At 47.5% G+C, this 13,566-nt stretch overlaps 1 protein-coding gene across 1 annotated transcript in view; it reads left to right on the top strand.

Moving 5' to 3' along the window:
* NELL2 (neural EGFL like 2) overlaps positions 1-13,566 on the top strand; it is a 168,778-nt gene that overhangs the window by 52,192 nt on the left and 103,020 nt on the right. The window contains exons 4-9 of the mRNA XM_040979035.1: positions 8,087-8,260; positions 8,345-8,441; positions 10,119-10,191; positions 10,366-10,448; positions 11,271-11,399; positions 12,976-13,078. Coding sequence (XP_040834969.1) covers positions 8,087-8,260; positions 8,345-8,441; positions 10,119-10,191; positions 10,366-10,448; positions 11,271-11,399; positions 12,976-13,078 — 659 coding nt within the window. The remainder of the gene's footprint in view (positions 1-8,086; positions 8,261-8,344; positions 8,442-10,118; positions 10,192-10,365; positions 10,449-11,270; positions 11,400-12,975; positions 13,079-13,566) is intronic.

Genomic DNA, 13,566 nt, shown 5'->3' with positions numbered 1-13,566 from the left:
GGTCAGATCTGAATAGCTAACACACCCATTGCTTCACACCTATCTTCTGCTCCTCTCTCCTGGCAGTCACCGTGCTATGCAAGAGAAAATCGAGCTTGTTTCCTCTTTGTAGCTTTTGATCCCACTGTCCAGCCTCTCACAATCCCCATTCTGTTTCCTGTTCTGTGAGCCAGTTGTAAATCTCAGAGTATGGGATCCTGTAGTGTCCGTTGTTTGTGTCAGGTTTGTTTCACTTGGTATGCTATCATCCAGATATATCCACATTGCCACAGAGGCCAAGGTTTCTGTCTAGAGCCCACCGTACATGTATAGCATGTTGTCTGCAGCTGGTCATCTTACAGTTCATCCAGTGTTGTGGCTGTTTTATAGGGTTCCACAGTAAGCGTGGAGGTGTGGATGGGTTTTTTGTTTTTTTTTTTTTTTTAAAGATTTATTTTTATTATTTTTTTCATTGGAAAGGCGGATATACAGAGAGGAGAGACAGAGAGGAAGATCTTCCGTCCAATGATTCACTCCCCAAGTGAGCGCAACGGGCCGATACTATGCCGATCCGAAGCCAGGAGCCTCTTCCAGGTCTCCCACGCGGGTGCAGGGTCCCAAAGCTTTGGGCTGTCCTTGACTGCTTTCCCAGGCCACAGGCAGGGAGCTGGAAGGGAAGCGGGGCTGCCAGGATTAGAACCGGCGCCCATATGGGATCCCGGGCGTGCAAAGCAAGGACCTTTAACCACTTGCGCCACCGCGCCGGGCCCGTGGATGGGTTTTAGACTGTCCAAGTTTCTTTTGCATATACCTCATGTGCCTAGTAATAGGGTATGGAACAACATGCTAGTTCTTTTTCAGTTTTTTGAGGCAACTCCAAAGAGCTTCTCAATTTCTCTGGTTATTTGAATGATCCCATTTTCACACTTTAAAAATGACAGATTTCTTTATCAGCGATTGTCTTTGAATACTTACCATTTCCTCCTTCTACTGTAGCTGAGTTTAATCCTCTTTTTTGTGTATTCTTTGGATGATTTTTCGTTTAAATGTCTATTTTTAAAGATGCAGTGATATAGGCAGAGGGATGCAGGGAGGGACTGAGCTTCCCGCACTAGACCCACATTTGCCTCGAGCAGTCCTTCAACACCTTGTGTTAAATATCGTCTCCCCACACTCCTTGTTTACCTGCTCTACTCTGATTTTCTCTTAGATTTTTTTTTATCACTATACAGCAGTTTATTTCTGAAAATGTCACATATGTGCTTGATTTTAATATAAACTCAATGTGGGCTGGCACTTTTATCTCATAAACATGCTTCTGAATTCCCAGTCCCGAGAGCGGAGCCTGGAATAAAGGAGGGGTTCAAGAAAAGTTTGCTGAGTAAAGGAGTACGTGAATGTGATTTCCCTGACGCAGAGTTACCACTTGCACTGGTAGTTTAATTTCTAGTAGTTTGTTGCAGGAAGATACGTGTATGGGTGCACAAAGAAATGTGCATTGAAGTGTTTTTATAAAGAATTCATAAAAGGTAGAAATAACAGTTGGGCATTGAGTTTCAAATACATTCTGAAACAGGTGTATTGAGGAATACCCAGGGTTCGTTAAAGAGAATGTGGCTCTTCTTTTTTATGGAATGATAATATGAGGTTAGGTGTGAAAGAACACCTACAAAAAGGGAAGCCCATCTGTCTTGCCATAGATTTGACTCATGGGATGTACACATATCTTGATTGTATATATATGTACTCCCCAGGGTCCTGTGCACACATTTGCATACACAGCTTGAGCCTACACATGTGTGCCCACCCTCGGTCCTTTACGCACAGCTTGCCACCGGGCTGTCCCCAGTCCTGACTGAGACCTCAGGTCCTGTTGCTGTGCTGTCAAGTTCTCAACACCTGTGTGCTTATGTGTGGAGTATTGGAATTGAAGCATTGTTGCTGTGCCCCCTTTTTCCTTTGTGCTTTGAGGTTAGGAATTATTTTCTAGTAAGGATGAAATGGTCTATCTCAGGAGGTTGGGAATTGTTTGTCCCTGGATGTATTATGACAATGTGGATGAGCATTTTGACAAACCTGTCACAGACAAGTTTGGAGCATCTTTATCAGGTAGTCTGCCCAAGAGCCACGCTTGCCTGCTTTGTTGGCAGCTCAGCAGAAGCATGGTGATGTCACAGGGAACCCGCTTTAGTGTGAGGGTATGGGCAAGTGCTGAGTCCACGGAGGCTGCGCTGTGACCCAGAAGGTCACTACTCTTATTTTCCCCGTCTGATGGAGAGGAACAGAAGCTCAGGGAGACGGGATTGAGATGCCAAGGCCCCTTCGACTGCTGACCCAGCCTTGTCCCGCCGCTGGTCAGGCATGTGCTGGGTAGACAGGCTAACAAGCAGAGTCAGCCGGTGTCTGATAGGGGCTGTCCCCTAATGTGCCTGTCCCCGACCCGACCTCCATTTGTGATGTCAGAGCAGGTGCAACAGCCTCCTCCGACAGTTGTGGTTGTGTCTCTGACTTGACTACACTGTGTGTACCATTGGTTATGCTGGAGCCATCTCCTGGTGGGGAATCACTCTCTTGGGTTAGCTCTGACATCTGCCTCCTGTTTCTGTGCTTTTCACATAGCAAATGTGTTCACATTGCTTGTTCACAGAACTGGCTTTAAGAGGCTAGGTTTCTTATATGACCCTCGGGGGGTTATTGATGAATGACCAAGTTTTTCCACTGCCCCTTCTGGGTATGGAGGCAGCAGGGGCAGCTGATCTGCCCAGGTGGTTCCGGGCTGTGAGGGCTGAAGAGGGTTTGGGTCCCAGGCCACTTGCATGTCAGCACTGTGCAGTTGTGTCTGGCACCTGCATGTGGCAGGTTTATGTTGAGCGGAAATGATCTGATAACTGCTCCATCTCGATTTGACTTAAGGCAACAGAGCACTCCTCTCATGATGGGGGCAGCCTTCTTGTCAGATGACAGGCAGCCTCGTGTTTGTTCCTTGATCTGGAGTTGTGAAGGGGGTTGCTAACATGAGTGATGTCCTGTCACCATGGCCCATTTCTCTGAAGCCTCATCTTAAATTGACTTATATTTCTGCCAGCCCAAAAGATCTTTGAATAATAAGAGCATAAGTTATGATGAGGGTGAACTTTATTTTTGATTCTAGCTACCTTTCCAAACCGTGGATAACAAAGCAGGGAGACAAGATAATGTTCATGTTTGGACCAGTGATCTTGTTGGTTTGCAAATGATTTTAAATTTAAGGTAGTTAATCCCACTGGAATAAAAGGGAGAATGAAGGATGATGACATTGAAATCTTTCCAAGTTCTTTGGTTCTAACAGGAACTTGAAAGTATTGGTCTGTTTGCTTCCCGTGGTGTATTTTCCCCATGCTCACTTGAATATTCCAGTTAAGACTCCTGGTTTCCAGGTGATTTGTGGAGGTGATGGGTGGGAGAACTGAGGAAAATCGGAAGTACAGGGATTTGCAACAGGAAGGAGCCAGCAGACCCAAAGGAAGTGGGATGCCTGCTGATCCTAACTGAGCTTCCCAGAGCTGCTGGCCTTTCAAAGGCGTCACCTCCAGACGCCAATGTCGGCAGTGTGATTGGTAGCACTGGTGCCAGGGTCAGGGGCTGGGGCCTCTTGACCTTGTGAAATAGTTTTTACTCAGGTTCATTTTAGTTGAAAAGCAGACATCACACACGGAAGAAAAGATGAAGTGGGGGGGGGTGGAGAAATTGAGAAAACAGATATGCTATTTTCTGTTGTTTAACTTTTTGAATGACTGCAAGAAACAGCATTGAGACAGACTGAAGCTGGGGAGCGTGAAACAATTCTGTCTCCCACGGGGAGTTGGGAACCCGTGACTTGAGCCACCTCAGCTGCTCCTCAGGGTGTAATCAGCAGGAAGTTAGATGGGAAACAGAGTCAGAGTGCTCAGAAATGGGATGGAGGAGCAGCCCATGCAGTGTTTTGTCTGCTGTGCAGGTGTGCACTGTGTGGTATCCTCTGTGCAGGTGTCCTCTCGCAGGTGCCCACTGTGCAGGTGCCCACTGGCAGATGTCCTCTCAAGGTGCCCACTGTGCAGGTGCACATTGGCAGGTGCCCACTGTGCAGGTGTCCTCTCCCAGGTGCCCACTGTGCAGGTGCCCACTGTGCAGGAGTCTGTTGTGTGGTCAGAGTGGAAGGTGACAGGTAGCATCCTCCCTTGATGACTGCATTAGTGTGCAGAGTCCGGCTTTCAATGCTTCTCATCTAGATGAATGTCCTCAAAGGATCTCGTCTCACCAAGGGGGTGCTTGGCAAGGACTTTAGTTACCAGGCTACCGCACTGGGCCTGGGACTGTTTTATTTCTACCTACAATTTCAATGCCTTATGCTCCCTTCTTGATTCTTATTATCTTGGTAAGAATGGTGAGAGAAGAGAGCTGGCCTACAGCTCATGCTCACAAGAGAGAATGTATTCTTTTGCCATTAAGTGTAAAGTTAACCAGAGGGTATTTTGTAGTTACTCTTCATTGGTTGAAAAGTTCTTCTCTATTTCAATTTTTTGAGCATTTTATCATATATTAATATTTAGAAGGATTTTTGTATTTATTTGAAATGGATCTACATAGAGAAGCTGGCTCTTGCAAAAAAGTGACAGGAGAGTGAGAGAGTGATAGGGTGTTTGAGAGAGTTCTTTTGTCTGCTAGTTCACTTTCCAACAGACTGACCACAGGAGCAAGGCAAAGCAGAGGCCAGAAGCTCCCTCTGGGGCTCCCGCAAGTGTGGCAGAAGCCCAAGCACTTCGACCATCCTCTGCTGCCTTTCCTGGCATGTTATTAAGGAACTGGTCACGTGGTAGAAGAGCCAGGTCTTGAACTAGCACCCCTATGGAATGCTGACATTACAGGCCCTTAGCTCCCTGTGCCAGTGTGCTGACCTTCATGACTGAATCTGAAAAAGGATTTTCTGCATACCTTGGTAACATCAGATGGTATTTGTTCCCTAGTCAAAATGGTAAATTACGTCGATGCATCACTTGAATCAAAACACTTATCACCGGCTATCATTTTGTTTACATATTTCTGAGTTCTATTTGTTAATATTTTGCAAATATTCTATTTGCTAATATCAAAGAGCTTGTTGTGTATAATCATGAGCAATATTGTCTGTTATTATTTCTTGTGTTATGTTTGCTGATGTGGGTAAGAGCATAATATAATCTTTATAAAATGAATTGGTAAATGTTTCCTCTTTCTGGATGAGGTTGGGTAGAATTGATATTAATTCCTCACTTAATATTTGATAGAATTTTCCACAGAAACTATCTGCGCCTGGAGCTTTTATTTTGGGGAATTTTAATTATGAATTTCATTTTCTTAATTGTTATAAAGCAAAGAAACCATATGTTTCATATTGTGTAAATTGTGATGGATGTGTTTTTAAAAATAGATTTATTTATTTGAAAGACAAAGCGTCATATAGAGACAGAGAGAAAGATCTTTGAATTGCTGGTTCTCTCCCCAGCTAGTGTTTATAGCTAGGGCTGGAGCAGGCTGGACGTAGGAGCCGGGATTTCTATCTCAGTCTGTCAGGTGGAGGAAGGGTCAAGGTGCCTGAGCCACTTTCTGCTGCCTTCCCAGGTGTATTAGCAGGAAGTTGAATCAGACGCCAATAAAGGGGTCACAGACACCGCACTGTGGGCTGTCCCCCCGGAAGCTGGCAGCATGCGCACTGTGCTGCAGTACCTTTTTGAAGTTTTGAAACTTCTACTTTTGTGTAAGTGTACGTAAAGGTGTGTGTGTGGTTGTTCTCCGTGTTCCCTGACCAACCTCTTAGCAGCTGCAGGATCTGTCGTTAAATCTCTGGTTTTATTCCTGATGTTGATGGTAGTCTTTTCTCCTTTTTACTTTGTTATACTTGATAGAAGTTTATCAGTTTTATTGAGCTTTCCAAACAATCAGCTCTTGGTTTGTGGAGTTTCTCTGTTATGATCTTTGTTGATTCATCCGTTCGGCTTGCTGTGGGTTTATCTGTCTTGTTCTGGTTGAGATGGAAGCTTGGGTGATGAGTTGCTCGTCACTTTTCTTGAAAGTGCACTCAGTGCTGTAGCAGTGTCTCAGTGCCGTGTTGTTTGTGTTACAGAAGTTTCGGATTCAGTATTTCTGCATTTTCATTTCAACTTAGTTTTGTGTAACTATTGATTTCCTGGAGACCTGTTTAATCCGTAGGTGGTTTAGCTGTGGTATTTGAATCCATGTCTTTGGAGATTGTCCAGTTAGTGATTTCTGCAGCAATTCTGCTGTGATCAGACACGCCCACTGTATGGTTCAGAGTCTTTTGAACTTGATGACTTTGTTTTATGACCCCCGTGTTCTTTACTGGCATGTATCCCAGAGGAACTTAGAGAAAGCGTGTGTTCTGTTGCTGGTGGAATGTCGGGTGAAGGTCGATTACGTCCTGATGATAACTAATTAATCTAGCAGTTGTTGAGGCAGGGATGTTGAAGTCTGCAATGGTAATTGTGAGTTTATCCATTTAGCTTTTTCATCCTATTAGTTCTGGTTTCTCATCAGCTCTGTGTTGATTTGGATTTAGGGTTGCTATGTGTGCTCAGTGGGGTGACTCTCATTCCCCAGTAATGTCCATATCTGTCTTTGGTAACTTTCTTTGTTAGGATATCTACTTTTTCTGTTAGCATAGCCATCCCCTTTTTCCTTTGATTAATGCTCTCATTTTATATATAAATAAATATATATGTTATATATAAATTTGTTTACTTTTAAGCTGCCTAAATTGTACTGAATGTGGATTTCTTTTTTTTTAAGATTTATTTATTTTTATCACAAAGTCAGATATACAGAGAGGAGGAGAGATAGAGAGGAAGATCTTCCGTCCGATGTTTCACTCCCCAAGTGGTGACCACAATGGCCAGTGCTGAGCTAGTCCGAAGCCAAGAGCCAGGAACTTCCTTCAGGTCTCCCACATGGTGCAGGGTCCCAAGGCTGTGGGCCAGCCTCAGCTACTCTCCCAGGCCACAAGCAGAGAGCTGGATGGGAAGTGGGGCTGCTGGGATTAGAACCGGCGCCCATATGGGATCCTGGCATGTTCAGGGCGAGGACTTCAGCTGCTAGGCCATGGCGCTGGGCCCAAATGTTCGATAAAGGTGGGAGGTGGGATTCCAGAGCCTCTGTCATGATTTCCTGCAGTGCTGGGGCCACTTACTACCTGCTGAACTTGGCATCTCACTCAGTTCCTGGCTCTTGGTTTTTTATACCAGGACTGGTTCGAGTGCCTCATTTTGCCTGGAGAAAGTGAAACTCGGGGTTTCTCAGTGCGTTCCACTGGCTCGTTCCACTGGCTCATCCCACTGGGGCTGTAGTCTTTGGTTTTTTGTTTTTGTTTTAATTTTTTGATTGATTAATTTGAAATTCAGAGTTACCGAGACAGAAGTACGAAGGATAAGGAGAGAGCCTCTGTCTGCTGGGTCAGGGCTAGGCTGGGGCTGGGGCTGGGCCAGGCTGAAGCTGGGCGCTTTTTCCAAATTTCCCATGTGGAGCTCAAACACTTTGGCTATCCCTTGCTGCTTTGCTCAGGTTTTAGCAGGGAACTGAATGAGAAGGGAAACAGCTGGGAGACAGACTGGTGCCCATCTGAGATGCCAGTTTTGTGGTAAGTGGCTTAACTTGCTGTGCAACATTGACAGCTTCAAGGTCCCTTTGTTTGCCCTTTGCTGTTTGCCAGGAGTTAGTGGTTGATATCTGAACGTGTCTACCCCCACTGTTAGCTTTGGCTGGAGAGAGTGGGCTTTTCTTGGGCACTCTTTGGGATCTGTGTCTATTGATGTTTTGAGTTCCTGATCTTCTTCAGCTCCTTGTGTGGGGTACGTGAGGCAAAGCACAAATTCATGGAACTGGCCTCTGTGCTGTCTCAGGCTCCTGAGGTCCCTTGCTGGTCGTCTTTACTCCCTCCACTATGCGCTCTGCTTGTGTTGGCTTAAATACAGGGCCTAGTTGTACGAGGCAGCAAAGGTGCATGTACTCCCTGCCTCTGGAGCAGAGCTCACCTGCTTGACCGGCCTGCGCTTGGTTTCCACGTGTCCCACATGTCCTTCCCTCCTCCATGTCCGTGCAGGTACCTGGAACTGGAAAGCAGCGGCCATCGGAATGAGGTCAGACTGCATTACCGCTCTGGCAGCCACCGTCCTCACACGGAGGTGTTCCCATACATTCTGGCTGATGACAAATGGCACAAGCTCTCCCTGGCCATCAGTGCCTCCCATTTGGTTCTCCATGTGGACTGCAATAAGTAAGTGAGATGTTCTTCTTGAGGGAAGGGGGTGGTTCTGAGGAACAGCTGCTCATGTTCCTTCTCCTGTGTTTCTTTTTCAAGAATTTATGAGAGGGTGGTGGAAAAGCCCCACACAGACCTGCCTGTGGGCACAACGTTTTGGCTGGGACAAAGAAACAATGCGCATGGCTATTTCAAGGTACACCTTGTCTAAAGTCTAAATGTGAAGTCTAAATGTGACTGCTACCTGGGGGTTTGGAAAATGCACTTCATGCTTTAACATGTAAAACAACGTAATTTGGTTTGCTTACATAGATTTCCATTCTTGTTAGTTTCTGTTTGTTTCATTGTTAGGGTTTTCACACTGCTATTTCCTTCAACTGATAGCTGTTCTCTCGCCTCCATGAGTTTTATCTCTGGACACCATGGTTGGTGTTCATAGGCTCACACTCAGGTCAGCCTTAGGGTCCTCATGTGCTCTGCCCCCTTCTTCTGCACACAGCAGCCTGCTCGAGAGGTGACATGCCTGCTCAGGGCTGGGCATAGGTTGGCATCAATTCCATGCTTGGGAATTCTCCACATCAGTGCTCTTGGCCCCTCTGGGCTGTGACCAGTTCTTTCTCATGGAGAGGTGTGGAGTCAGTGTGTGTTTACTGTGGTGTGCGGATGCTGCCCGCTGGAGCTGTGCAGTGCACACACCCTATCACTGCACGTGTTCACAGGAGCTGTGCAGTGCACACACCCTATCACTGTACATGTTCACAGGAGCCGTGCAGTGCACACACCCTATCACTGCACGTGTTCACAGGAGGCGTGCAGTGCGCACCCTGTCACTGCACGTGTTCACAGGAGGCATGCAGTGCACACACCCTATCACTGCACGTGTTCACAGGAGCCATGCAGTGCACACACCCTATCACTGCACGTGTTCACAGGAGGCGTGCAGTGCGCACCCTATCACTGCACGTGTTCACAGGAGGCGTGCAGTGCACACACCCTATCACTGCATGTGTTCACAGGAGGCGTGCAGTGCGCACCCTGTCACTGCACGTGTTCACAGGAGGCGTGCAGTGCACACACCCTATCACTGCACGTGTTCACAGGAGGCGTGCAGTGTGCACCCTGTCACTGCATGTGTTTTATGCAGCAGCTTCCAAGTGACAGGAGTTTGCACACAGATCCCTCCTCAGCCCCTCCCTTTATCACCGCACACAGCAGTGATGAGGCTTGTGGCTGGGAGGTTAAAAAGCACAGTCCATGTGTGTACACTCTTGGTTGTCTCTGTCACCTGTGGGTACTTTGCCCATCAACCATTCTGTTTGCTTTACTTACAAGGAGGAAGTAGAATGTCAGAGGAGGAAGAGAAATGCAGTTGGGAGAGAAAGAGCAGGTGGTGGCCACAGCAGGTGGCTGGAACATGTGCGCTGAGCTGGTTTCTGGGCTCTGCCAGCCTGGGTTCTCAGACCCTGCCTTCCAGGCATTCACGGTGCCTTTAGGACAGTGATTGCCACGTGCATATCCCCTCTAACCCTATGGTGTAGCATGTGTATGCCATGAGCAGTCTTCCTGCTGTTGGCTTTGGAGGGCCTCGTGAGGGCCTCCCTTCAGTGGATAACGAGAGCTGACCCTCAGAATGACGTAACTGTTGCCTCCTAGTTGCATCCTGGATTGATGTGTAAGGTGTAGGACACCCTGATGCTGAGGGAGGGTGTGGAGGGCCTCTGTTCGGCCTTGGTGTGGAGGGAGGTGTTCAGTAAGACTCTTTTCAGGCATTTGGGTGAGTCTCTTTTAGAAAGTTTTCCTTCATCAACTTGTCTGCTCAGTATCATTTGGGTAAATGAAAGTAATATGTCTTTTAAAAATTTGTTGCACACAGGGTATAATGCAGGATGTGCAATTGCTTGTCATGCCCCAAGGATTTATTGCTCAGTGCCCAGATCTTAATCGCAGTAAGTCTATCAGCTCCTGAACTGCATAATGGGATGGAATGTGTGCTGCTTGTTTCATTTTGTCCGAATGCCAGTTTGGAATTGGAGTTTGCATTTATTGGTTGCCAGCCTAGACTTAGCTAGGTTGAGCCTCTTAAAAATGTAACCTGACCAGTGTCATGCTTGTCATTCCAGCCTGTCCGACTTGTAATGACTTCCATGGACTTGTGCAGAAAATCATGGAGCTACAGGATATTTTAGCCAAAACGTCAGCCAAGGTGAGGTGACTCACAAGTGCAGTGGGGGCATGTGGAGATGCTGCTAGCTCCTCAGATGTCCATCTTGGAGATTTCTCTGGTCCTATGCTTCTTTCCAGGGCTGCCTATCAACTCCTGCTCAGGGAGCTGCCTTATAAATATTTACACTCCCACCAGCTAGCCACCAAATGGTTCAATAAATCAGCAGTGAGGCAGGTTACCTGGCTCACACTCTGCTCACCACAGCAAGATTTATTGTTTTATTATTATTTATGATTACAGATCATTTGTATAGTTGTTTACTGGTCATTAGCTGCTCATTACTGGCTGGGAGGGGAGTGAAGAGGCTGTGGGCTCTCTCTGGGAAGTGCCCCTTGCCTCTTGGCTGTGGAGTGACTCACTGGTGTCTGAAGCCCACAGCAGGCTGCCCTGCACTGCACAGACATGTGACTCTGTGTGGTAGTTACAATCTGGCTCATAGGCTGTGTTACAGAGTATATGATTGAATTTTCACATATTACACATTATAAATTTTATTTTTTAAAAAATTAAGTCCCCATGTTGATGCATTTAATGAAATTAAACCTTGACAAAGCTGGGACCCCCTTCTCTGTATTGTGTGTGTGGCTCTTTGCTTTCAAAGACAGGGAACAAACCTATCACTGACAAGGAGAGAAAACCCTGCCTGTAACGCTAAGCGCTCAGACACATTTCTGACATGAGAGGTGGGCACAGCCACTTTGTTCCCAATGCAGGGGCAGTGTGGTGCCTTGTGGGGGTGGCAGTGGTCTGTGCTTCTGTGGGGCTGGCACAGTGGGCAATGACCACTTCCTGTGTGCCCAGCTGTCCCGAGCCGAGCAGCGGATGAACAGGCTGGATCAGTGCTACTGTGAGAGAACATGCACCATGAAGGGCGCCACCTACAGAGAACTTGAGTCCTGGACAGATGGCTGTAACAACTGCACGTGCCTGGTAGGGGCCCCATTGGAGTCCTCGCGAGGCCACACATTCCCCCGCCACTCCAAATAGTTGATGGGATCAGTGAACTCATCGACATTACCCACAGGGTGCATCTGTAACTGCATGTGCCTGGCAGGGGCCCCATTGGAGTCCTCGCGAGGCCACATCCCCACTCCGAATAGTTGATGGGATCAGTGCACTCGTGAACATTATAGACAGGCTGCGTCTGTGATCTACCTGCTGCTTATGAACTACATTTCCTCCCCTATCCAACTCCCAGGCTCAGCAGTGCTAGCCAGGTCCAGGTCACTGGCACAGCCCAGAGGTTAGTGATGCCACAGGCTCTGTCCTGCTCTCTTAACACACCCAGAGGGGTGAAAGTTTATGAAATTTACATATTATACCACGCCATAATTATTGGCATATTTGTGCCAAAGGATAATCGAATAGTAAGCAAACAATAGGGTTTAAATAAGGCAATTGTAAGTATTTTACTAATACAGCAGAATGCATATCACATCATTTAATCAAATATTTGCTCACTACTGAAGGATATTTTAGTGCATTGCTATTTGAGGAAATGTTACTTTGCTAAGAGAAGATAGCAGTGACTGTGGTGTTGAACTCTTACATGCCACATGAACTTGGCTACCAGAGCTGGTGCTCTGGGAAGATGTCAGGATGTTTGTGTGCTAGCCCTTTACAGATCTCCCAAGTTCATCCAGGACAATCTACACAGCAGGCACGTCAGAGCACAGGGGTGGCCCTGGCAGCATGTGCGTTGTATGGCTTTGATACATGCACATCACATACTTCCTCCCACAATCTATCTCTGCATGGGTAGCGTAGGGCACTCCCCCACACCTGTTCCAGGGAAACAGAAATAGAGTTGAGTGAGATGCTAGGTGTAGTGCCCGAAGGTCAGTGAGACACTGAAACAGCACCAGGGTCATGGTCCTGGCACTGCTGCTGACTGGTGTGGTAGCTCCTGTATGGGTTGTTGATAGGGTGTCCCTGGGGTGCTGACTGGTGTGGTAGCTCCTGTATGGGTTGTTGATAGGGTGTCCCTGGGGTGCTGACTCTGGTGTGGTAGCTCCTGTATGGGTTGTCAGTAGGGTGTCCCTGGGGTGCTGACTCTGGTGTGGTAGCTCCTGTATGGGTTGTCGATAGGGTGTCCCTGGGGTGCTGACTCTGGTGTGGTAGCTCCTGTATGGGTTGTCAGTAGGGTGTCCCTGGGGTGCTGACTTTGGTGTGGTAGCTCCTGTATGGGTTGTCAGTAGGGTGTCCCTGGGGTGCGGGAGGATTCTGGGTCCTGAGAAGGAGGGCTTCTATGATGGGGAGAACCATTATGGAAATGTCCTGGTGGGGGGGCCATTCTGTGGGTGCTTGGAGGATTATCCACCAACTCCCCAGGAGGGTCTGCTCTTCCCTCCTACACCTGTTGCTCTTGCTCTGTTGGGCCAGCTGCTGGCCAGGGGAGTAGGTGTCTGTACTTTGGGTTGTGGGTAGCAGCTGAGGAGAGCAGTGGGTTTTATGACATTTCCCAAAGACCTGGGAAGTTCCTGAACTCTAGCTGTTTTCTTTTCAGAATGGGACTATCCAGTGTGAACCCCTGGTCTGCCCTGTGCCTGAGTGCCCGCTGAAGTCAGCTCCAGCCTACGTGGATGGCAGGTGCTGTAAGGAGTGCAAATGTAAGCACAGCTTCTATGATGGATAAGTGTACCAAGGCAGACTCTGATTGGACTCCACAGCTTCCGCGGTGATGGAGGGAGGAGAATGCTCGCTGTGTTGTGGCTGATGGGGTCTTGTACGTGCTGCTTGTCTGCTCCAGTAGGAGGGATCTGTAGCACGCAGTGATGCACAGGGAGATTTGTCTAGGGCTCTCCCTCACACAGGCCCCTCACAGAGGGCTCAAGGGGCATCTGGGAAATCTCAGCAGTGATGGACTGTTACCATACATGGAGACCCACGTGTTGTAGGATCAGCCTGCCACATGGGACAGTTGTTTTTGGCCATCTGTGCCCTGCAGAGGGCTTCCAGATCAAAAATCATGTCACCTGTGTACTATTCTCTTAACAGACTTCATATCAATCCTCCTGAAAATAAGCAGTTAAAACATGTAGTAGCTATTTTTGTACAAGGGAGTAGTGAGTTATGTAAGCACTGAGTGATTAGAATG

The sequence above is a fragment of the Ochotona curzoniae genome, unplaced genomic scaffold, assembly GCF_017591425.1.
Source record: "Ochotona curzoniae isolate NIBS_2020 unplaced genomic scaffold, NIBS_Ocur_1.0 contig_2927, whole genome shotgun sequence".
NCBI classification, from domain to species: Eukaryota; Metazoa; Chordata; class Mammalia; order Lagomorpha; family Ochotonidae; genus Ochotona; species Ochotona curzoniae.
Note: the sequence above shows the minus strand (reverse complement) of the source record. Positions and strands in the feature narration are given on the sequence as shown.